The sequence below is a fragment of the Megalobrama amblycephala genome, linkage group LG5 (genome assembly GCF_018812025.1).
Source record: "Megalobrama amblycephala isolate DHTTF-2021 linkage group LG5, ASM1881202v1, whole genome shotgun sequence".
In the NCBI taxonomy this organism is placed as follows: Eukaryota; Metazoa; Chordata; class Actinopteri; order Cypriniformes; family Xenocyprididae; genus Megalobrama; species Megalobrama amblycephala.
In genome coordinates this window covers 8,767,226-8,790,819 of record NC_063048.1, presented here as the reverse complement: position 1 = coordinate 8,790,819, position 23,594 = coordinate 8,767,226, and the positions used below count along the sequence as shown (strand labels likewise).

Genomic DNA, 23,594 nt, shown 5'->3' with positions numbered 1-23,594 from the left:
ACGAACGTGGTGCCAGTTTAGTTTTTTTCCGTAAGTAGAATAGGGAAGGCGTAGGACATACAGCGTAAGCTTTCTGAATATGGAAAGCGGAAGCACGTGCAAGGTGATCATTTGTGTTTATAAAGCATATACAGTTGTATTTTTTTAATAAATGAGCAATGGTTTCGCTAGATAAGACCCTTATTCCTCGTCTGGTATCATTTAAAACCCTTTGAAGCTGCACTGAAACTGTAATTTTGACCTTCAACCTGGAATGTTTTCATCAAAAACCTTATTTTTTTTTCGACTGATGAAAGAAAGACTCTAACATCTTGGATGACATGGGGGTAAGTAAATTATCAGGAAAATTTTATTTAAAAGTGAACTAATCCTTTACGCAGACTTATAGGTAGGATACATTTCTTTGTTGCTAAGCCTATTAGCATAACTTTGTTTTTAAAAGAAAATGCCTGAAAGCGGGGGGAAAACAATGTTCTCTCAAGGTTTTTCTTTTAAATTGTTTTATAAAATCGCAAAGAAAGTATAAAAGAAAGATTTATTTGTGTCAATGGCGTGTGAATCAAGACAGACGCCCTCAGCCGGGACGTTACTCCAAGAGAAATTCCGAATGCTACTATGCCGAAAGATTTGGCCATGATTGAATATTAATCACGTTTCTATGACGTACTTCACAACAGTTACTATGGCGACTGCTTCCCAATCATAAATATTAAACATGTGTCGTTCTGAAGCCTTGCTGTAATGCAGATTTTTATCGTTGAATATTAATTAGGCTGTGCTGACGTTGCTCGGTTACCCTCTAATAGTGAATGCACGGGTCATGAATATTTGGATCAGGCCTTGGCCGTAGTAGTTTGAGATATTTGGGCTGGTGTGAGAGCAGCGAAGATGGCGGAGGAGGAGGGCAGCGCGACTGAGGCTGTGGCCCTCAGACACAAATTTCAGGATCTCATCTCCGAATTAAAAGGGAGCTCCGAGTCGACGCTAGATGCCTCCAATAGTTTTTGTCAGGATTTCTGTCAAGTACGACTTTATTCATGCGATTTAATCTATCAGTCTTTGTTCGTGGACGATGCTGCATGTTTGCATCGCTGCACCAACGATAACAAAACTAACAATACTAATACAGTCATTCATAAATATGATGGGAAACACACAAAAAGCTGTGCGCTGAAGAGATGAAGCATGATTGTGTTTTACAGTCCTTGAATGTTACAGTCATGCTGTTTGTTTGTTTGTATGGTCACAGCTTCTGATGGCTAACACATTAGCTTATTGTAGCAGCAGCCTTTACTTTCACTCAGAACAGTTATTTAAGTTATATAAATAATCATATAATCCTAATTATAAATATATGTAGCTATAAAATCAGCTAATGTAACATCGAGATGATTTTGTAGTGCTCATGTATTTTATTTAAGAAAACAGCTGTTTTCAATTGAATTATGAGTGAATCTGTCAAATTCTTTGACTATCAGATTAAATGAAAATTAAATCTTGTCAATGCCGTATTTAAGTGCAACCTCGCCTCTGCATATGAATGTAATAATACACTACTTTTCATCAGATATACCATATTTCATTATTTATACGAATACAGTTACATGCCTTTGTTATTGGCAGCGGGCCAACACTGATGATCATGCCATAGCTGTGGAGAATATATGTATAGTTTGGACTCTGAGACTTTTTTACTTTCAGGTTTTGATGCAGCATGGATGTCAGTGGAGACCAGATGAAGATCCTCTTCCTCTGCTGGAGATGTACACGGTAGCTATCATGTGTTGCGCTGAGGCTAGCCCGTTCCTCAGCCCTGAATGTGAACACGTAACAGATGTGCTGGACAAGTTATCATGGTGAGTATAAACCAGAATGGGTTTGCATGCTTGGTCTTTCTTTTGAGGTTAATATTTAATATTTGAATATCATTTGAGCTGGATATGAGGGTTTAATGCATTAAAACTCAAGGTTATCTTAAACACATGGCAAAGATCAATCACAATTATTTTGTTGAGTATCGAGATTTTGGTCATGTTATGTTGAGTAAAAGTGTTAAAAATAATTTTTAACACATTTACTCAACATAACATGACCAAAATTGTATTTCACAACATTCTTGTTATTTCTTGATAACAATATGTTTCACAATACAGTTGTTTTTTTGCTGGAGATAAGGTTGCATAGAAATATCACAATTCCTGAGACCAGTTGTGATAAAAAGCTAATACTGTATAATTATAACTGTATATATAACAATGTAATGATATAGCAATAACTATATAACAATATAGCAATAACTATATTGACTTATCAAATGACATATGAACATGACCGTGATTAGTTTTGGTGGAGCAATATATTGCCCATTGCATTTACATGTGCGTTTATTTAAATTAAAATAAATTTCACAAATATTTTGGCTTATAGCTCTGCCTCTGTCATCTCGCCTGATCACTGTGTCTGAGGCGGGGCTCAGGAAGCTCCTACACACACACACAGAGCGATTACAGTTGTCAGAAGATAAAAGCAATATTTTTGTCATAGTATTCTTTCAATGATTTTCCTGATAATTTACTCACCCCCATGTCATCCAAGATGTTCATGTTTTTCTTTCTTCAGTCGAAAAGAAATTAAGGTTTTTGATGAAAACATTCCAGGATTATTCTCCTTATAGTGGACTTCAGTGGCCTCCAAACAGTTAAAGGTCAAAATTACAGTTTCATTGCAGCTTTAAAGAGCTTTAAACGATACCAGACGAGGAATAGGTCTTATCTAGCGAAACCATCGCTTATTTTCGAAAAAAAATACAACTGTTTATGCTTTATAAACACAAATTATCGCCTTGAACGTACTTTCAGTTTTACATTCTTCAAAGCCCTTACGCTGAATGTCATACGCCTTTCCTATTCTACTTACGGAAAAAACGAAACTGGCGCTGTAAGTAGAAAGGCGTATGAGTGAGTAAATTATCAGGAAAAGTTTATTTAAAGCTGCAGTCCGCAACTTTTTTTGGTTAAAAATGATCCAAAATCCATTTTTGAGCAAGTACATAATCAGCCGGTGTTCAAAACTATCTCATTATCTTAGCTCGATTCACAATGGTAAGCTTGTAATAATGTTTTATAATAAGAGCGACATGGTGGATTTCCGCAGGAAATTTGAGCATGCAGCAGTTCGTCTGTGCGTCATTACGTCACGTCCGTAAACAGAAAGAAGGAGTCCAGGCTAATCGGTTTTATCACGTGAGGATGCTGCCGGTAGCGGATCATTTATAGCCTGTTCTCACAGCAGCTGAAATAATTAAACTTATCATTTTGATGGCGGATTGTAATCCAGAAAGATCCAAATAAAAATCATCAATAACAACTGGAGATTCACTCGTACTCAAAAAGCAAAAGACTTTGGACTGTGGAGTGACTACAGAAATTGAAATCTACAGGTAATGCTAATATACACATAGTCACGCAATGCTGATGTTGTTAACATTAACAATTTGAGAACAATATAACAGTAATAATAATTTGCACGGTTTGGCGTGATCCCGAGCTAAGCGATCGTTAGATTTAATCATCATTGGCAGCGTGATTTATTTATTTATTTTATATATAATAGATATTTTCCAGTGAAAAGTCTTATATTGGTCATACTTTCAAGACGTAGAATCTGTGATTCTGAAGTTCAGTATCCACACCGGTGCGGTGACTGACAGCAAACATTAGATTCATCCACGCTGATGAGCTGTGCCGAGGCACAACGCACGTACAGATAACTGTTCCGCATATGACTGCAATTGCAGGTTTCAAACAGAGATGGCGACAGGAAAAATAGCAGACTGTAGCTTTAAAAGTGGACTAATACTTAAAGGGGAAATCTCATTGATCTCTATGAAATGAAACATCACCTTCAGCATTACCCAGTTGACGCCTTGATCGTCATTGAGCCCTGTGAAGTGGCACTCACAGTTAAATTAATTTCAACACCTTGTTTCATTCATAAATGAATCAGAGTAGTTAAGCAAATTATGAATGGTTTAATGATGACTCACTCATGAAGACAGTCTCTTGCCACCACCTACTGGTGTAACAATGTAACGGCACTGAATGACAACCTGTCTAGTGTGCACAGAGACACGTGCAAGTGCCGATACAGATTCGACTACTGGAACTAACCGTTATAAATAAAATAATAACCCAACAAGCTTATTAATATAGCTTAATAATAATAATATGGTGAAAATATTGCTTATCTCGATATTGAGCCACTCAAAATCACTGCGGTGGAAATTCCTTCACGGTGACAGCCCTGTAGGAAGTAACTCCTTACTTCAGTTTTAGTGAAATACACAATTGGCAGTTTAGCTTTTGACTTTCTTAGCGAATGATTTTGCTCTTAGCTCTGAAACCCCTTTTTTAGTGGTGGTCATGGTCTCTGCCAAGCCATGCTGGGTTAAAAACAACCCAAGTTGGGTTAAAAATGGGCAAAAAATGTTTGCCCAACCTGCTGGGTAGTTTTATTTAATTCAACTATTGTTTTAAAATGACTATATTGCTTTTTTCAAATGAACCCAAAATATGTTGGAAATTAACATTTATTAATATGTTTAATGAATAATAACTAAACAATAAACATTTATTCAATTGCTTATTAATAAATGTTCACCTTTTGATTATTATTGTTGCCTCTAGTAATTATATGTCTGATTTTTAATTTCCAACATATTTTGGGTTCATTTTAAGCCAGACATATAGTCATTTTTAAACAATAGTCGGGTTAAATAAAACTGCCCAGCATGTTGGACAAACATTTAACCCAACCGCTGGTTTGCCCATTTTCAACCCAACTTTGGTTGTTTTTAACCCAGCATTTTTTAGAGTGCATAATAGACCAATTTAAAGAACCTGAGAAAAAGTGAAGTTCATTGTCACTGGTGAAAAGCTTTCTTGCACGAGAAGTGCATATTATATAATACTATCTTTCCCATTTTAAAGAATGGTTCACTTTACAAATGCAAATTCTGAAATTTGGAAGAATTTTTTACATAGGAAAAGTGTAGCTCAGGACAAAAACCCTGCATATGTCATATTACTTGTGCACTATATTCCAAGTCTTCTGAAGCCATGTGATAGCTTGTCTGACAGCACAGACTGAAAGTGATTGAATGCCAAGGATGTCAAATGGTTTCTAAAACATGGATGAAAGTAAGATTTAAAACCTTCAGTTGAAGAAATCAAGATAACATTCTAATTCACTTTTAATTAATGAATGTGGAGAAAATAAAACTTCAGTTCTCAGTTCAGTTCTCATCTGATGTGTCAGAACAGTCAAATCAACAATATTGCTGATTATTAAGTGTCCCAAACTAAGCAAGCCAAAAGCGACAGTGGCAAGAACCCAAACTCCAGGTGACAGAATGGAGTAAAGAAAAACTTGAGAGAAACCAGGCTCAGTCAGGTGACCTCCTTCGGTCCTCCTCTGGCCAAACAAATGAAAATTGTGTGAAAATGCTGCATCACAAGTCCGATTGTGGATTGATATCAGTATTTCATCTGGTTCCTTCTGCTTGAAGATTGGACTAAAACACCTTAGCAACCAATCTGTCTGTTTGTATATCTACCTGTTTTTCTGATGACTGTATTGTTTTCAAAACCTTAAAACTACTTTAAACTTCAAACTGAAAGCCTTCAAACTTCAAGATTTTAAAACTTTTTTAAACTTTCTGGTCAGGCTTTCTCAAGCCAACATCAAAGTTTGTCTTGAAAAGTTTTTTTTTAGCTATTTACAACACATATTGTTTAAAGGCAATGCAAGTTTATTTATATAGCACATTTCATACACAATGGTAATTCAAAGTGCTTTACATAAATTTTTTTTAAAAGAATCATAAAATAATCAAAACAAGTACATAACAGAAAGACATCGAAAAAATTGATTTAAAGGGATAGTTCACCGAAAAATGAAAATGACCCCATGATTTACTCACCTTCAATCCATCCTAGGTGTATATGACTTTCTTCCTTAAGACAAACACAATTTGAGTTATATTAAATAATGTCCTGGCTCCTCCCAGCTTTATAATGACAGTGAATAGAGGAGGAGATTTTGAAGTCCAAAAAAGTGCAACCATCCATTATGAAATATATCCACATGACTCCAGGAGGGTTAATAAAGGCGTTCTGAAGCGAAAAGATGCATTTGTGTAAGAAAAATATCCATTTAAAACTTAAAAAACTTAAATAACTGGCTTCTGGCAAACTATCCCTGTGTGTTATATATATATATATATATATATATATATATATATATATATATATATATATATATATATACTTAATAATTTAAATGAATATAAATATAATCATTTATAATTTTGACTCCTTTTCTAAAAACACGTTTTAAAGGCTGAAATGAGAGGTCTTAAAAAGCCTTCAATTTTCATTTTAAAAACCTTTGTAGATTCTCTGAAAATCTGCCTGCTGCTGGAAGCTGAGCACTGAAGAGTTACTGCAAGTGTCATGGGAAGAAAAACTGCACATAAATATGGCTCAGACTGTTTAACTGTGGATTCATTCTGTCACAATTATGGAGCCGTGTGTCTGAGCCTCTGTGAAACTGATTTATTGCTTTAGCCAGTAGATGGCGGTGTGTGCTGGTGTTTCAGGACACCTCTTAGCCTTGATGAAATCACTGGAACAGTGAGGTACAAGCTGTGTACATAAAGGTCCATATTCGCTCACTGTTTTTTGTTCACTGTTTTAAAATATTCACTATACAGTGCATAAGTAAACAAGTGAGTCATTTTGAACACGGTATAAGTTCATTTACTCTAATAGATGTTCTTGTTCCCTACCAGGAGCTGTTTGAATCTTCTGTTGTCATTCTCTGAGAAAATCCCTGGTGCCTTATGGGAAGAGTTTCAATCCTCTGTCAAGGTCAGAGACAAGATATGTTTTTATTAACACAAAGGTAACATGTAGCATCTGTGGAACTGGTGTATGTACGGAGATCATCAGATTTTTATGCAGAATGATCCTTGAGGCCCTTTCACACTAAGAACGATAACTAAAAAGATAAAGATATAGTTCTAAAAATCGTTCTAAATATAAAAGAATAGCACTGTCCACACTACAGCTATAATGATAACAATATAGAGAAACAATATCATTGAGATGACTTTCAGAACAATTTTTTTTTCCCAGCTGTTGAGTGGTAAAAACACTGACAGCCAATCAGAATCCATTCCAGCACTGGTGGTGGATGAGGAGAGACCCCTGATATGATTGTGAATTGCTTTGGGTGTACAATAGTACATATGAAAGCACTTTATAAATGCCTCATTTATTCATTCATTCTAATTTAAGGGCTCGCGCATTTAAAATGGCAGACGCCATTGTAAAGAGGTCCAGAAAAAGCCACCACTGTTTGACAAGTTAAACCCTCTTTTCAAAGATACTTAGTTATATGGAAAACAATCGGTCATACCCTCAGAATAAATGGTGAAGTATTAATGATGAGATTATTATGGAAGGCTAGCAAACAGTGTCAAATAAAATCTCAGGTATCCAGCGCTAGTGACGACAACGTTGTCTTGCTTCCTTTGAAGTTGCAGTGAAAAAAATTATACGTGTTGTATTTATTCCACTATATTGACTTCGTCAGCTAAATTCACTGTTAGATTAGATCGATTACACTTGAAACATAGCATGCTGAGGACATCTGCTGGTTAAAGCCGTGTTAATGCAACAAGAACAGCAAAAACATGTTGTACACACTTTGAAACCGCAGCGCATGAGCTTACAATAAACAGACCGTTATCGTTCGTTAATGTGGATGCAAATATAGTTATCGCTATAGTTATCTTTATAGTTATCATTCTTGGTGTGAGGTGGCCTTAAAGGGATAGTTCACCCCAAAATGAAAATTCTATTATAATATACTCACCCTCAAGTTGTTCAAAATCTGTATAAATTTCTTTGTTCTGTTGAACACAAAGGAAGATATTTTGAAGAATGTGTTAAACTGAACAGTTTTGGGGCACCATTGACTTCCATAGTAGTTTTTTTTCCTACTATGGAAGTCAGTGGTGCCCCAAAGTGGCCTGGTTACAAACTTTCTTCAAAATATCTTCCTTTGTGTTCAACAGAACAAAGAAAATTATACAGATTTTGAACAACTTGAGGGTGAGTATATGATGATAGAATTTTCATTTTGGGGTGAACTATCCCTTTAACTCAGGGGTGCCCAATCCTGCTACTGAAGATGTACCAGAAGTTCAGCTCCAACCCTGAAGATTAGCCAATGCCGGGCTGTCGATTCATTAAATAAGCTATTTCCTCACAAAAGCGGTTTGTTCAGGATAGTGAAGCCTCTCCTCCATTGATAAAAAAATGGCCTCTTATCTCCTTCCCTGTGTACCGCAGCATTAGCTAGCCTTACTCTTTTTTTGGCTAAGGTTGCAGACTTGCCTTAAAGTGGCTTTGTTTGAACTTTGCAGGTAGGTAGATCTCCAGGAACAGGCACCCTGGCCTTTTGTGCATGTGAAAGTATTGCTTTTGAATGTTGGTGAACAGTAAAGAACTTTGAATGTTCTTTGAATGGCTCTGAACAGCCTGCAGCCTCTCAATATTTGAGTTAATTAAGGTTTAAAAACATGTTTTAAAATTGTGTTGATGATTTCTTTGATGCAGATGGCTCATGACATCCTTCAGGCACATGGAAACGCGCAGCTTCACACCCTGTTGAATCTAGTGGAGGAGAATGGTGTGTGGTCCAACGCCACGCTGTGTAGCCTTCTCTCAAGTGACACCGTTAATGTAGAGAAAGGTAAAAATGCTTTCTACCATCACTTATTTTTATATTTGAATGTTCTCTCTTTTATGGGTCAACCTTACTTGTTCCAGATTTTGGTAATAATGACATTCATTTATAATTGTACTATTACTATTGTTAACTTGTTTGGATGTGCGTCTTCCGTAGTACATGAGTTTTTATCTCGAGAAGGACCTGAGCTACTTCATATGCGTATAAAGCACCTCATCAAACAGAAGTGCATGGATAAAGCTGCAATACTAGCAAAGATATGCGCAGAGTTTCCTGAATTTGGAGGAAAGAAGAACTTTAAACAAATCTACCTCGTATGTCTGTGTGAAATAAAGCCACAACAAGAACTTATGCAAGAGGTGAGGGTCTTTTTTAAAAAAAGAATCAGTCTATATTGTATTAATGCTGAAGTTCAAGCATATTTACAAATGTGTTTCTGCTCTCGCATGTTTCGTTTGATTTGAAATTATAACCGGGCGGTTTGTGTTCCTTGTGTTATCCACAATTACAGTGGTATGCAGGAGTGGATTGCACATGAAAAGCTCTCATCTGTAACAAGCTGTGTTTATTTGTTGAATTTAGCTCCAGAGGTTACTTCCTACAATTTGAATTATTATTATTTTTTGAACATCTGAATTAATATTTCAGTAAGATTTAAAATGTATAGCCTTGCACAACATGAATTTATTAATGCCTCTTTTATATATCATGAAAGAATCACTATAAAGGGTTAGTTCACCCAAAAATGAAAATTGTCAACATTTACTCACCCTCATGTGGTTCCAATCCCAGAAGGTTTTGATTCATCTTCGGAACACAAATGAATATTTTTAATATTCTCTCATCCTTGATCAAGACATATACATAGAGTTCCTCAAATATGGTAAGCATGGAAACTCAGTTATACTTGCTTGGCATGCGAGAACAAACCCCATTGGGCTTCTGTGTTTACCCTGTTTGATGTGTGTGTGCATTATGCATGTGTGTTGTTAAAGGATTAGTTCACTTTTAAATAAACTTTTCCTGATAATTTACTCACCCCCATGTCATCCAAGATGTCCATGTCTTTCTTTCTTCAGTCGAAAAGAAATAAAGTTTTTGATGAAAACATTCCAGGATTTTTTTCCATATAGTAGACTTCAATGGCCTCCAAACAGTTGAAGGTCAAAATTAGTTTCACTGCAGCTTCAAATTGTTCTACATGATCCCAGATGAGAAATAATGGTCTTATCTAGAGAAACTATCACTCATTTTCTAATTTTTTTTTTTTTTAATTTTATACATTTTAACCAGAAATGCTCATTTTGAACTAGCTCTCTTCTTCTTCTCTATTAGAATTCCAGCAGTGTAGACGCTGCTAAGTGTAATACTGCCCTCCACAGGTCAAAGTTTGAACTAATTGTTATATACTATTGAACTAGCATATTGCATATAAAAATTAGTTCAAACTTTGACCTGTGGAGGGCAGTATTACACTTAGCAGCGTCTACACTGCCGTAATTCTAATAGAGAAGAAGAAGAGAGCTAGTTCAAGATGAGCATTTCTGGTTAAAATGTATAAAATTTTATTTATTTATTTTTTTTAGAAAATGAGTGATGGTTTCACTAGATAAGACCCTTATTTCTCATATGGGATCATGTAGAACAATTTGAAGCTGCAGTGAAACTAATTTTGACCTTCAACTGTTTGGTGCCCATTGAAGTCCACTATATGGAAAAAAATCCTGGAATGTTTTCATCAAAAACTTTAATTTCTTTTCGACTGAAGAAAGAAAGACATGGACATCTTGGATGACATGGGGGTGAGTAAATTGTCAGGAAAAGTTTATTTAAAAGTGGACTAATCCTTTAAGTGTTTATATTTGAATAAAAACCTAAATTAAATGTGTTATATCATAAAGCGATCATGTCTCTTCAGAAGACTGGGATTAAACCGCTTAATTCATATGGATTACTTTTACCATGTCTTTTTGTAGGTTTTGATGCATGATTTTTTTTGTTGCGTTCACTTTCAATAGAGGGACAAAAGTGATGAGTGAATATTTTCACAACTTTTCATTTGTGTTACTAAAGATGAACGGAAATCTTAAGTGTTTGGAACAACACGAGGTGAGTAAATGATGACAAAACTTTAGTTTTTGTGTGAACTATCCCTTTCGTTAATCTGTTATTATTATTTTGATTATTATTTATTTTCATAAGCTTGACTATTGCAATTAATGTGTAACCTAAACGCGCTCTGTTGTGTTTGGTAGATAAAGGAGATAGACTGTAAGGAGGCTCTGGACATGATTTGTAACTTGGAGTCCGAGGAAGATGAGAAGGGAGCTCTCAGTCTCTGTACGGCATTTTTCAAGCGCCAGCTTCTCAGCGGGGATGCTTATTGTGCCTGGTAAGACCTTTTTTCTTACTCTAGTATGTCGTTTCTAGTGTCACCTAGTGTTCCTAACCACGTTCCTGGAGGCCCCCCAACACTGCACATTTTCCATGTCTTCTTTGTCTGACAAACCATTTTCTGGTCTTGGAGTCTCTGCTAATGAGCTGATGACCTGATTCAGGTTTGCTTGATCAAGGAGACATGCAAAACGAGCAGTGTTGGGGGGCCTCCAGGAATGTGGTTGGGAACCACTGACCTAGCGGAATTACAGAAATTAATCATATTTTCAAACAACCTTGCAAACCTCACATAGCACCTCCCCAACTCAAACATCACAAACACAGCTCTTAGAGTGCTTGTGAAGGCATGTCCCACCTGGCAAAAGTTGGTCAAATTTCAATAAAAGGTACAAAATATTAAGAATACTTTTAGCTTTGTTGCTTTGTGTCATGAGTAAGCAACTGAGTAGGCTAACACTCTGTCTAGAGCGAACGTGAGCACCTCGCTTATAATAAACCCATCCAATGTATCTGGCTCACTTTTTGACATGACGAGCACATCAGTTTGAGGCTGAATAAACATTTTAAACTTAGTCTTTAAGAATGGGTTCATGATGATGCTGTACGGTATTGAAATGCCCATTGTAGCGAATTGCATTGCCCTCTTCCTTTAATGTGTTTGTGACCTGTTTAATCTTCAAAGGTCTAAATGCAGTGAATTATGGCTTTCACTTCTGTAAAACAAACCTTTGCTATAGGTTGCTGGAAAGAGATTGACTGATCTGAGTGAACTGCTGTCAATAGTCGCTTTTCCACTGTCGGGCCAGTGTTGGCCAGGGTTTTCAATGGGCCGGGCTGGGCTAATAGCCTTGGACCTGTAGCACCGAGCCCAAAATCAACACTGCGTTTCCACCGTCGGGCCAGAAGCTCCACAGCACTTAACTGCACAAAATGCTTTTCTTATTTAGTATTTTTGTCTTGTTTCCAGTCTAAATATCTAAAAATTCCTAAATCCAGATGCTTTTACTAGATAAGTAAAATGACTTAAGATATTTTTTCTTGTTTTCTGGTTAAAGAAGCAAAATTATCTGTAAATGGGGTAAGAAAAATAATCTTATATCTGTTTGGAACAAAAACAAGAAACAAGATTATTTTTATATACACCATTGGAAGATAATTTTTCACCAAAAAAAAGAGTTAATGCGTACTTATTCAGTCACGTCTGTTTCTGTGCATTTGTAGTCACAGGACAGTATGTTTATATTACATTTAGAAAGAATGATCATTTCTACAAATTTTCCACAAAAATATAACCTGAGGAGCTTTAGCACTCTTTCCAGTGACAGTCCCAATAGTTATATTTTCATAGAAACTCGCGAAAAACTGGAGTTGCTTTATTTTATGACATATGTGGAGCTAAATATGGATATCAGACAATCCAGTATAAAGAGCCATATTTACCATGTTTACTATAGTAATGGTTAGCACACATTGTCTTTTGCATCGCATATAAATATTTCTGCCTTAAATGGTGATCAGAATCCACATCAGATCACAAACAGAAGTTATTTCTAACACTCGCTGCTGTCTGAAAGTGAGTTTTGAGCTAAAATGATTTTAAGTCTTTAATGCTGATGTTAGCTGGTAACCTATATAAAATCATCAAGTCCCGGAAGTGACAGTGGAAACGCGACTGGCCCTGGCACACACTTGCACGCCCGCTTTTGGCCTGACAGTTGAAACACGACTAATGTTCCAATGGTGCCAGGGGGGCTCAATGTTTATACTTTTGGAGGAGATAAACCCATGAATAGCATACTAATAGTAGTCAGTAAACAATAAACTGTGTCAAGACAAGAGAATGTATTTTGAAAAATCTTTCATACTTCACCTTTAATTTTCAATCACTGCATTAGGACTGCACAAACAATTTAAAAATAATTGTGTTTGTGATTTGGCCTGCAATTCACTAAACATAAATTCAACATTCAGTTCTGTTCCCGTTTTGTGAGGTTATATATATAGTGCGTGCATAATTATTAGGCAAGTCAACATTCTGATCATATATTTTTTTTCCAATCATTAAATGAAACAGTGATTAACGTTCCTCCAATGGTGCATTTGGACTGTGTCAGCATCTATTTCTTGTGCACAACATGGATAAGCAACAACAGGTAAACATGTAAGCTGTGTGTACACTAGCTGGGTTCACAATATTGACACTAGAGTGATTTTAGTCAATCTTCATATTGATAAATGAATCAATTCTTAAATCTCAAGATCAATATTTTAGTTTATGCTGTTTTTATTTAATGCGTGAAAAAAACTTTTAGCTTTCAATTTTATCAGAAAAAATTCAAACAATAAATGTTGTTTTGAAACTCTTTAATGTCAAAACACTCCTTAATGTTCAAGCAGCAGCACGGAGCGCAATGAACGATCATCTCTTCATCTTTACTACTGGTTATAACACAAAATAAACATGAATGGACATGAGAAGGTATGTTGAAAAAAAAAAACAGTACAACTTACTGAAATGTATCATTTCTCAACTAATCACTCAATCAGTTTCAGTCATGGAAAGACGTCAGTAAAACAGCTTGAAAACAATGTCACGTAACATTACATTTACCAAAATGAAAGCCATTCAATGTCTTTTAATAAATATAGTAAAAATATTGTGTAATATGGTGCATATTACATATTCACTTTATTTTTACTTAACCTGTTAGTGTTTGATAATTAAATTAGATTATCAATTAATTATTAAATAAACTTAACAATAACAGCAATGGTATGTAATTGTGACTTTGCCATAAAGTGAAAAACACCTTATATTCAGATATGCAAAATTATTAGGCAGTTGTTTCTACAGGTAAATCACACTAAATGAATATATAACTGACACTGAAAAGTCAACAGTTATGAAATAGCCATGAGTAGGATGCAACAGTACAGAAATTTAAAAATTAAGGCGTTACCATCAGACAATAAAATGCTCATTAGGTCAAAATGGTTGAATCATTGAATCGACCAAAAATGAAAATTCTGTCATTAATTACTCACCCTCATGTAGTTCCACATCCGAAAGACATTCGTTCATCTTCAGAACACAAATTAAGATATTTTGATGAAATCCAAGAGTTTTTTTTTTATTTATCACGATAAAATCACACGCGATATGGCAAAGGCTGCGATTATCTAATGCGTGACTTGTCAGAGCTGTACGGCTCTGTGATCAGTAGTAAATGCTTCTCCATCTGAAAGCCAGAGGGCGCTCTTGAACAGAAACTGAAAATATGCCCTGCAGCAGAAGAAGATAACACGCATCATATTCGCTGTAACTGATAAACAGAAGATTGAAACACTTTGATTAATTAAACATGACTAATAAACACACGACTGCCTTATTCTGTGTAAGAAGCCACATCATCTCACAGAAGGACGCTCAACTGTCGTTATGAAGTGAGTTTGGAGTAAAAACATGTTATTAAATGTTGTCTTTTGTTGGACAAGATGTTAATAAATGCTTCTCGTGTCTGAAAAGAAGTTTGACGCGTGTTGCTTTTCAAATGTACATTATAAGCGACTCAAACTCGCAGTGCTTTCAGATGGATTAGCATTTGGAGCCATAGTTCATTGACAAAAATTAAAGTTAATTGACAAAAATTAAAAAAGTAATCGCAGCCTTTCCGATTTCATAATCGCACTAAGAATCGCGTTTAAGCGATAATCACATTCAAGTTCAATGTTATTTTTCATATCGTGTGATATATCGTGCAGCCCTAGTGACTACAGTGGTTTAACCGTAGTGTTACACAGTGACAAGAATACTTTTTGTGCGTACATATTTTTTTTTAAATTATTTTATTCAACAAATTCGTCTCTCCCCTGTCATTCTCCTACGTTGTTTATGTCCAGCGCTTCCAGGTTCTACGTCAAAATGTTGACTCATTTTTGGCCGGCTCCTGCGTCAGCATCACATGCATGCATTGTGCTGCTCATGTGAACAGCATCGGCCAATACTGGGCCGCCGTTCAGGCGTAAACATGGGAGTGCTGCTTCATAACATTAAAGTTGAACCACTGTAGTCACGTTGACTATTTTAACGATGTCTTTACTACTTTTCTGGACCTTGAATGACGGTATTTACGTTTCTTTCTATGGAGGACAAAAAAAACTCTTGGATTTCATCAAAAAATATCTTAATTTGTATTCTGAAGTTAAACGAAGGTCTTACAGGTGTAGAACGACACGAGGGTGAGTAATTAATGACAGAATTTTCATTTTTAGGTGAACTAACATATTAAATGCAAAATTAAGTGTGAAACCATCAGGAACCCTTTGCTCACCAGTGCCACCATTTTCCAGAACTGCAACCTACCTCATATACCTGTCGACTTAATAATTATGCACGCACCTTGAACATCATCTGACCCTCAAAAAGAAGTGATTCGTGTTCCCTGGCATGAAAGAAAACTACTGATCATCATTGTTTTGTTCAGTGCAGGTTTTTTTACTGTCTGGATGACTGTAAACTCACTGACTGCACTCTCACAAATGTCCCCGCTATAATCAACAAGGCATAGACACGGTGTGAATCAGAGATTTATTGTGCCGTGTTGACAGCTTTATTGATTATAACAGGAGTTTTCATGAGCGTCAAACAAACAAAACAGTTTCAAACAAAATAATTGTGATTATCATTTTACTCATCATGCTGTCCTACTGTGTATTTTAAAAATACTGGCTAATCATTAAATATGTTTTAGTGCTTGATTTAATTTTTAAGTGAGCACATGAATAATATTGTATATCTTACAGGGAGCTGACACTGTTTTGGAGCAAACTTCTAATACGGCTTGAATCAAAACAGGCCTTTTTGGAGCAATGCCGACTGTTAGCACGCCTCTCCGTGAGTGTGTACCATATTCTGCTCCTCATCAAAGTCATTCAGGCGGAGGTTAGAAAAGTTTTTGTTTTTATATCAATGTGTTACAAAAGCCAAGGCAACGGCACTGACAATGACATTTTTGTTTTCTCAGGTTGAGAAAAATGGACTCTCAGTGTGCATCGAAATGTGCATTCAAGCACTAAAAATGGGAGTTGATGATAGCGAGGGCTGTAATATCAGTATCTGCAAAACAATCTCTTGTTTGCTGCCTTTAGACTTGGAAGTAAAACGGGCTTGCCAACTCACTGAGTTCCTGATAAATCCGTCTTTGGACTCTTACTATGCTGTTGAGACTATTTTTAATGAGCCTGACCAAAAGCTTGAGCAGGAGGATCCACCAATTCTGAACTCACTACGCTGTGACGTGTTGTTGGCCTTAAAGACGAAGTGGCCTTTTGATCCGGAGTTCTGGGACTGGAAAACTCTAAAACGCCAATGCCTTGCTTTGATGGGTCAGGAAGCAACAGCTATATTGTCTACTGACAAATGTACTGACAGTGAAGACAATGAAGTCCATGACCATGATGAAAAATATTTTCAACATCTACATTTTATTGATAGTCCTAATTACGAGCTCAGTGAAGTTGAAGCAGAAAGAAAGAAGAAAAGGGAAATGAAGAAGATGAGAGAGATGGGATTTGTTTCTGCTCGATTCCGCAATTGGCAAGCTTATATGCAGTATTGTGTTTTGTGTGACAAAGAGTTCCTTGGACACAGGATTGTGAAGCATGCATTGAAGCATGTTCAAGATGGGATTTTCCGTTGCCCAATATGTACTAAAACGTTTGAAACGAGGGTAGTTCTAGAGCCTCATGTGGCATCACATGTGAAGCAGTCATGTAAGGAACGCCTTGCTGCTATGGGTGTGAGCAAGAAACGTCCCAGTTTAGACACCAAGTTGGCAGCAGCTAGCACTACCTTGAAAAAAGAAGAGCACTACATCAAAACTGAAAAAGTTACCCAAGGGACAATTAGCAATAACAGTGTATATGCTTCAAACGGTAGTCCCAGCACAAATGTAAAAAGTAAAATTAAAGTGTCATCCCCCAAACAGGGCAACCCTATTCGCGATGTTACCAACACTGAACAGTGTTCATGCCCTGTTACAAGCTGTCAGAAAGTTTTCAAGTACTTCAGGAATTTGGTTGCACATGTTAAGGCCCACAAAAACGAGCAGGAAGCAACACAGTTCCTAGAAATACAGAGCCAGAAGGCTATGTGCCAGTATTGTCACCGTCAGTTTGTTAATGTGACCCATCTTAACGATCACTTACAGATGCATTGTGGCGAGAAGCCGTATTTTTGCATTCAGCTCGGATGTAATTGCAGCTTTTCCTCTCATGCTGAGCTTCAGATACACAGAAAAGTACACGCTGAATTTCAGGCACAGTGTGCATATCCAAACTGCGAGAGAATATTCAACGAGACTTACTTGCTGTATGATCATGAAGCACAGCACTACGTGACGTTCTCCTGCAAAAGTCATAACTGTGACAAGGTGTTCTACACCCTGTCTGAGCTGGATCTGCATCAGAAAGGACATGCAAAGCAGAAGGACCACTCTTCTGCTGAAGGGGGCTCACCTTCTCAACTTGAAGTACTAACTCCGACTATTCCTGCCTTAGAGCTGCCTCCAAGCCAAATTAAAGAGGTTTCTCAAGAGGTTACCCCAGTAGAAAGTCAATGCACAGTAGAAAGCATTGCAGATAATACTCAAGATCCCACAGAAAATCCTGAGCCTCCTGTATGCACAGCCCAATTGACATTGAACAAAAATTATTCCCTAACTAATCTTGTTCAGCCTGATGAATCTGAGACACCTCATTGTCCTGAAAGTACAAAGCAATCGCATCTTGAATCTTGCTATGTAAAACTGGAGCCTATTCCCATCAAGAGCAATGATCCAATGTATTTAGATGCTGTAAAGAATGCCGACAGTGAAACTCAAATACTCTTAAAAGATAAGAAATTGTTTTCTTTCCCATGGAGTCAGCTTAAGCCTTCCACATTGAAGTCGCCTCCCTCTGTGACAACAGCCAACAGAGAAGAAGGTCTGAATCATGTGTGTCCATTCGAAACCTGCACACGGAAATACAGCACCTCCAAAAGTTTATCGAGACATGTCAAAAATGTTCATTCAGAGGCTTTTGAGGAGTGGAAGTTGTCTAAGAAGTACAAAAGGATTGCAGAAATTGCTGCAAAAAAGTCATCGTCTGGGCACACAAACACTAGTTCTCGGATTGTGAAATGGACAAGTCGTTCCAAACAGACTGAACATACTACACTTCTGGACTCGGTGATTGAAAGTCCTTCCTCTGTTTTCTCCAATCACGATAGTATGCAGCCCATAAGTGCCAAGTTTTGCTCTCAGCTTGAAAACACTCAAAGTGCGACACCAAACCAGACAGATCTGATGCAATTACCAATAAATCAGACATGGGCAACACCTTCAATGGAGAATTTGGATTCAGGTTTTTCTGTACATCCTTACCGCTCTACGATTTTATCTGAGAACCAGCACACAACCCCATCATACCATTCTGACACAGTCTTAGATTACGCAACTGCCTCATCTTATGATGACATTGTCCCCCTTTCTGCGAATCCCCACACACCCTCAAGTGTGATGAACGAAGCCTCAAAATATGTGTCAAGCTCTCTTAGAGTACTGCATGCCCTTAACAGTGAGCAGACTTGTGACCTGTCACAGGTTGAGTCGAGCGTTAATCTTGGATTCAGTCGGATTGGACAAAACCATCTCACTGATATTTCCGTCAGTACTTTATCTGGGCAGAACGGCAGCCTATATTTTCCAACTTTGCCTTCAGAGGCAGGTCCTGTTTCAGTGCAGTCATTGGGAAATTCAAACAAAGAAATCAGCACTGATGGTACTGATGCATTAGATGTCAAACATATGTTGAATCCTTTAACCCCTCATTTTAAGGACTCATCAGAAGATTTCTTTAGTGCTGCCGCCCTGACTGGTGAGAAAAGTCCAGAAGATTTTTGTAATCATGAATTGCCGCAGGAAGGAACAGAAGGAATCACTTCAGATGATCAGAATGTGTCAGGTTCTGGTGAAACTAGGAAATCCAAAAAAATTAAAACATCTAAGAGAACAAAATGGCCTGCCATAATACAGGATGGGAAAGTCATTTGTTGCAGGTGCTACAGAGAGTTTTCAAGCACAAAGTCACTTGGAGGTCATTTATCAAAACGTTCCCAGTGCAAAACTGTCGATGAAATTGATCTTACTGGTGATTTACCAGTATCATTTCTTGATTTTCTGAATGATCCTGATATTTCAATGGCACAAATGCCTCTCCCCATGAACGACGTACTTGAGGACGCTCACAAATCCTGCGTCTATGCACCATCAGAATCCAACACCTTCAACAGTAACACTTTAACAAGCATGCATGGTGGCACGGATAGCATCCAGAACACTAATATGTCCTCTCAAGACCCCTCTGAAATGACTAGAAATTACACTTTCTTCCATCCACCTGTATCAAACACTGGCAAAGACGGCAAACCCGAAGCTGTAATAATCTCTGCAAATACTGGTGAAGATGGCAAAATCATGGAAATTGAAAGGGCATTACAACGTCTTGATTTAGTTGATATACTCAGTCGAGACAAACCTGAGATCAAATCTCAGAGCACTAACCTGCACGATCAGAGCTCTAAAGCTGTCACCAGTAATGATCAGTGTCACACAATCGAAGATCCTGAACAAAACGAGCAGAAATGTGTTTTAAAGCCCTTTAGGTGTGAAGAAGGCTGTGTTTATGGAGCAATGACAAAGGAAGCTTTATTTAAACACCTTAGCCGTGTACATGACTACAGTGAGGACAGGATAAATCAAATGAAGAAAAACCCTGACAAATTTGCTCCATACAGCTGCCATTTATGTTCAAAGACATTTACCAGAACCACAGGCCTGAAAATCCACTACAAAAATGTCCACCATTTTTCAAAAGAAGAAGTGTCTCTTTTGAAAATTGGCCTTGGTTTTAGAAAGATCAGAAAATCTACATCTACATCAAAGCCGGAAAATGTGCATGCTAGCCTCATCAGCAACCAGGGAAATGACTCCCTCTCAGAGCAGGTTCAACACCAGATCAGTCCAAATTTGCCTGTTACATCTGTTGACTCAAATGTTAAAGGAGAAGCCAACATTGTTACCAAAAGAAAAAAGAAACGGCCCACACAAAAACCCTTAACAGTTTCTAGCACTCAGACTTGCAGAACTGTGGAATCACCACAAAAAAATGTAAAGCTTGAAGTACTTCCAGCTACATGCGTAAAACCGCCGAATGACCCCTCTCTGACTGCAGAAAATCATGTCAGTGAATCAAATGAACCAAGTACTTTTGCAATGCAAGAGCTGAGTGGTCAAAATCCCTTTCTTTTGGACACGATGAATGCTCCTGTCGAAAAAACACAAAATGCAACTACACAAACTAACAGACCGATTGAAATGAATTCCAATGTGATGGTTGATATTCAAGAAAAAACTACAATGCCAGTAGACACCTTTGATTCTGGTGATTCAAGTGAGACGCACATTATGTTTCGGCCATATCGATGTGTGCATGAAGGATGTGTGGCTGCCTTTTCAATCCAACAAAATCTTATCCTCCATTACAGGGCTATGCATCAGTCAGAACGTGATGAAAAAAACAGTGCTAAAGAATCTGACGGAGTGGTCCATGTGCAGGAATACAGATGCCAAGTCAAACAATGCTCAAAAGTAGTCTCGAAAGTTACCAGCTTGTTGAAACACTATCTTTTGCTCCACAGGTGCACACTGGAAAAGGCAAGTGCGTTGTTATCCGGTGTTGAGGTTGGCACGTTTCAGTGTGACCAGTCAAAATGTTCTGCTCACTTTACGTGTCATTTGAAATACATTGATCATATCAAAAATGATCACAAAGCAATAAAGGTTTCAGCAGATGGGGACTTTGAGAGTGTGGACCTCACATTCGGATGTCAATTTGAAGGTTGCGATAGGGTCTATACAACCAAGTCAAACCTTCTTCGACATCTTATAAAGAAACATGATGCTACTTTTGAAACTATGAAAGAGAAACAAAAAAATGCAATTGGGAATGATGTTCAAGCAAAAAAGTTAAGTGCAACTTCTAACAATGGAAAAGAGAATATTGCAAATAACAATATTAAAACAAAGAAGAAGCATTCAAAAAAGAAAGAGGACAAGGTCCAAAACCTTCGGGTGGCCTTAGAAAAGCCTGCTCTTAAATCCAATGATGAAGCATCTGCCATGTGCAATCAAAGACTTCCTCTACAGTACCCATGTATGATTGAGAGTTGTGATTCAGTAATGAGTGATGAGCAGAGTATCCTGAAACATTACACCACTCACGGCCTCACGGATCAGTACATTGAGGATCAAAGAAGCCAGTTAATTTTTTGCGTGAAAAGCAGTGAGATGCCCAGAGAAGATAGCACCTCAAAAAACGTTGAGGTGGAGGAAACGGCGAAGGTCTCTGATGAAGATCAAACAGACCATTCAAACGTCAGTCCTCCAGATGTAGGCCCAGAGCCTGCAGCGGAGGTTCCAGTTAATCCAGTCAATGAAAGTTTCACTGCCCCAACCGTGCCAGTAGTCAAACGGAAAAGAGGTCGTCCACGAAAGTCAGAATGCAGAAACAAAATCTGTGTAGAAAGAAAGCAAAGTCTTCGTAACTGCTCCGGGGAGCATGTTAAATGTATGCTGAAAGTCTCAGGATCCATATTGAACTCATCTAACTCTCAAGGGAACCAAGTAGAGAAAGATGTTGCACTAAAACTTTATAAGCCTTCAGAGTTTGAGACATCTGTCCTGAAGTTCAGCAAAGACACTCTATCCAATCCATCAAAACGACAGCGAAAACTTAAACCAATCATCCAAGAGAGAGACCAAGTCCAATGTGTTGTTAATTTCCGAAATCCACTAAAGATTGAGACTGTAAAGAATGTTAAAATTGTTATGTATGAAAACCTATCCACTTGTTCTGAACTTCTGCTGAAACAACTTCAAGATATGCAGCCCTTGGTCATCCTGGAAAAGGAGCTGCACAGTTGATGGTTAGATTAGACACACACACACACACACACATCAAATCAAGGCCTTGCTCTCAGGACCACATACTGTGTCACATGCTGCTGACAGGTACATCCAGTTACACTCCCTTGCATTTATAGTAGTTCCAACACCTTGTTTGTTATCGGATTTTGATTAGTGCTTTAGAGGAAAACAATTTTTGTACAATATTTAACATTTTAATGTACCATTATGGTTGTGTTAAAGAACCATTTTGTATTTCTGAAATTCTCGGATGAAAATTAGATGAAAACATTTTTTAAAATGTACAATTTTATGTAGGATGAAAAAAGTTACGATATATCCCTGTGGGATTTGTATTCTCTTTTGTTGTTGTTGTTGTTTTTGAAAGTATTTATTTTTTAACTTAACAGTAGTGTCAATGTACTTGTCTTCCACCTAACATTCAATTTAAGTAAACTGAATGCTCAGTGTAAATTGTGGCATCCACATGACTGCTTGGTGTCAGATTGTGGTGTTTGCAATTCTGAGGTTTTCTCCAGAAATCAAGAATGAGGTGAAATGTTTCAGTGTGAACGTTCAGTATAGCACAGAATTGAAGGACAACGTACAAAATGAGGAGGGAAAAATAAAGATGTTAAACGAATCTACAAGTGCAAAGTAGTTTTGTGTGTGTGTGTGTGTAATGTTATAATAAAAGTGTATGCACCATAGATGCAAACTCCTCACCTTTAGGTGAGAACTCACCTTTTTGAGATCAAAATAGGTCACCTATGGGATAGATCCAATGAGAAAGTGTTTTATGGGGGGTAGGGGGGTCTTACAAGGGTATCCTGCATAGCATTTTGTTATTTATAACGTGATTTTAACCAAATGTTGATTTTTGGTCAAATGTTACAACAATATGTTAATTTTTTTGCAAGAAAAATTACAGTTTTGAACATTTAAGGGATTTTTACATTTATCTTTTATTATCTATTTTAGTACTTAAAAAAAAAAAATTACGTGTGCAGTATGCCCCCGCCCCACACAATGTTCTCACCTTTTTTCCTCCTTACCTGTTTGCATCCCTGATGCACACAAAGCATGGGCAAGCAGTGGCAAGACTAAATTGCAAAATTTTAGTGGCAATCTACAAACCTGATTCCAAAAAAGTTGGGACACTGTACAAATTGTGAATAAAAACAGAATGCAATGATGTGGAAGTTTCAAAATTCAATATTTTATTCAGAATACAATAAATGACATATCAAATGTTTAAATGTTCTGAGAGACACTGCCACTCTGAGAGGGTCTTTTTATACCCAATCATGTTGCCAATTGACCTAATAAGTTGCAAATTGGTCCTCCAGCTGTTCCTTATTTGTACATTTTTCC

At 37.2% G+C, this 23,594-nt stretch overlaps 1 protein-coding gene across 4 annotated transcripts; it reads left to right on the top strand.

Moving 5' to 3' along the window:
• The first annotated feature begins 690 nt into the window (after positions 1–690).
• On the top strand, positions 691–22,863 carry znf292a (zinc finger protein 292a). 4 transcript variants are annotated; one of them, XM_048190589.1, is made up of 9 exons: positions 691–1,023; positions 1,702–1,856; positions 6,851–6,929; positions 8,685–8,820; positions 8,974–9,176; positions 10,891–10,926; positions 11,073–11,209; positions 16,018–16,156; positions 16,239–22,863. In XM_048190589.1, exons 1-9 carry the CDS (start codon positions 889–891, stop codon positions 22,236–22,238), a joined length of 7,020 nt encoding a protein of 2,339 aa, XP_048046546.1. In that variant the 5' UTR covers positions 691–888; the 3' UTR covers positions 22,239–22,863. The 4 variants fall into 4 exon arrangements, with proteins under 4 accessions (XP_048046546.1, XP_048046547.1, XP_048046548.1 ...); XM_048190590.1 differs by lacking the exon at positions 10,891–10,926; XM_048190591.1 differs by lacking the exons at positions 691–1,023; positions 1,702–1,856; positions 6,851–6,929; ... (2 more) ...; positions 10,891–10,926; positions 11,073–11,209 and adding exons at positions 13,309–13,367; positions 13,609–13,693.
• Positions 22,864–23,594: the final 731 nt, after the last annotated feature.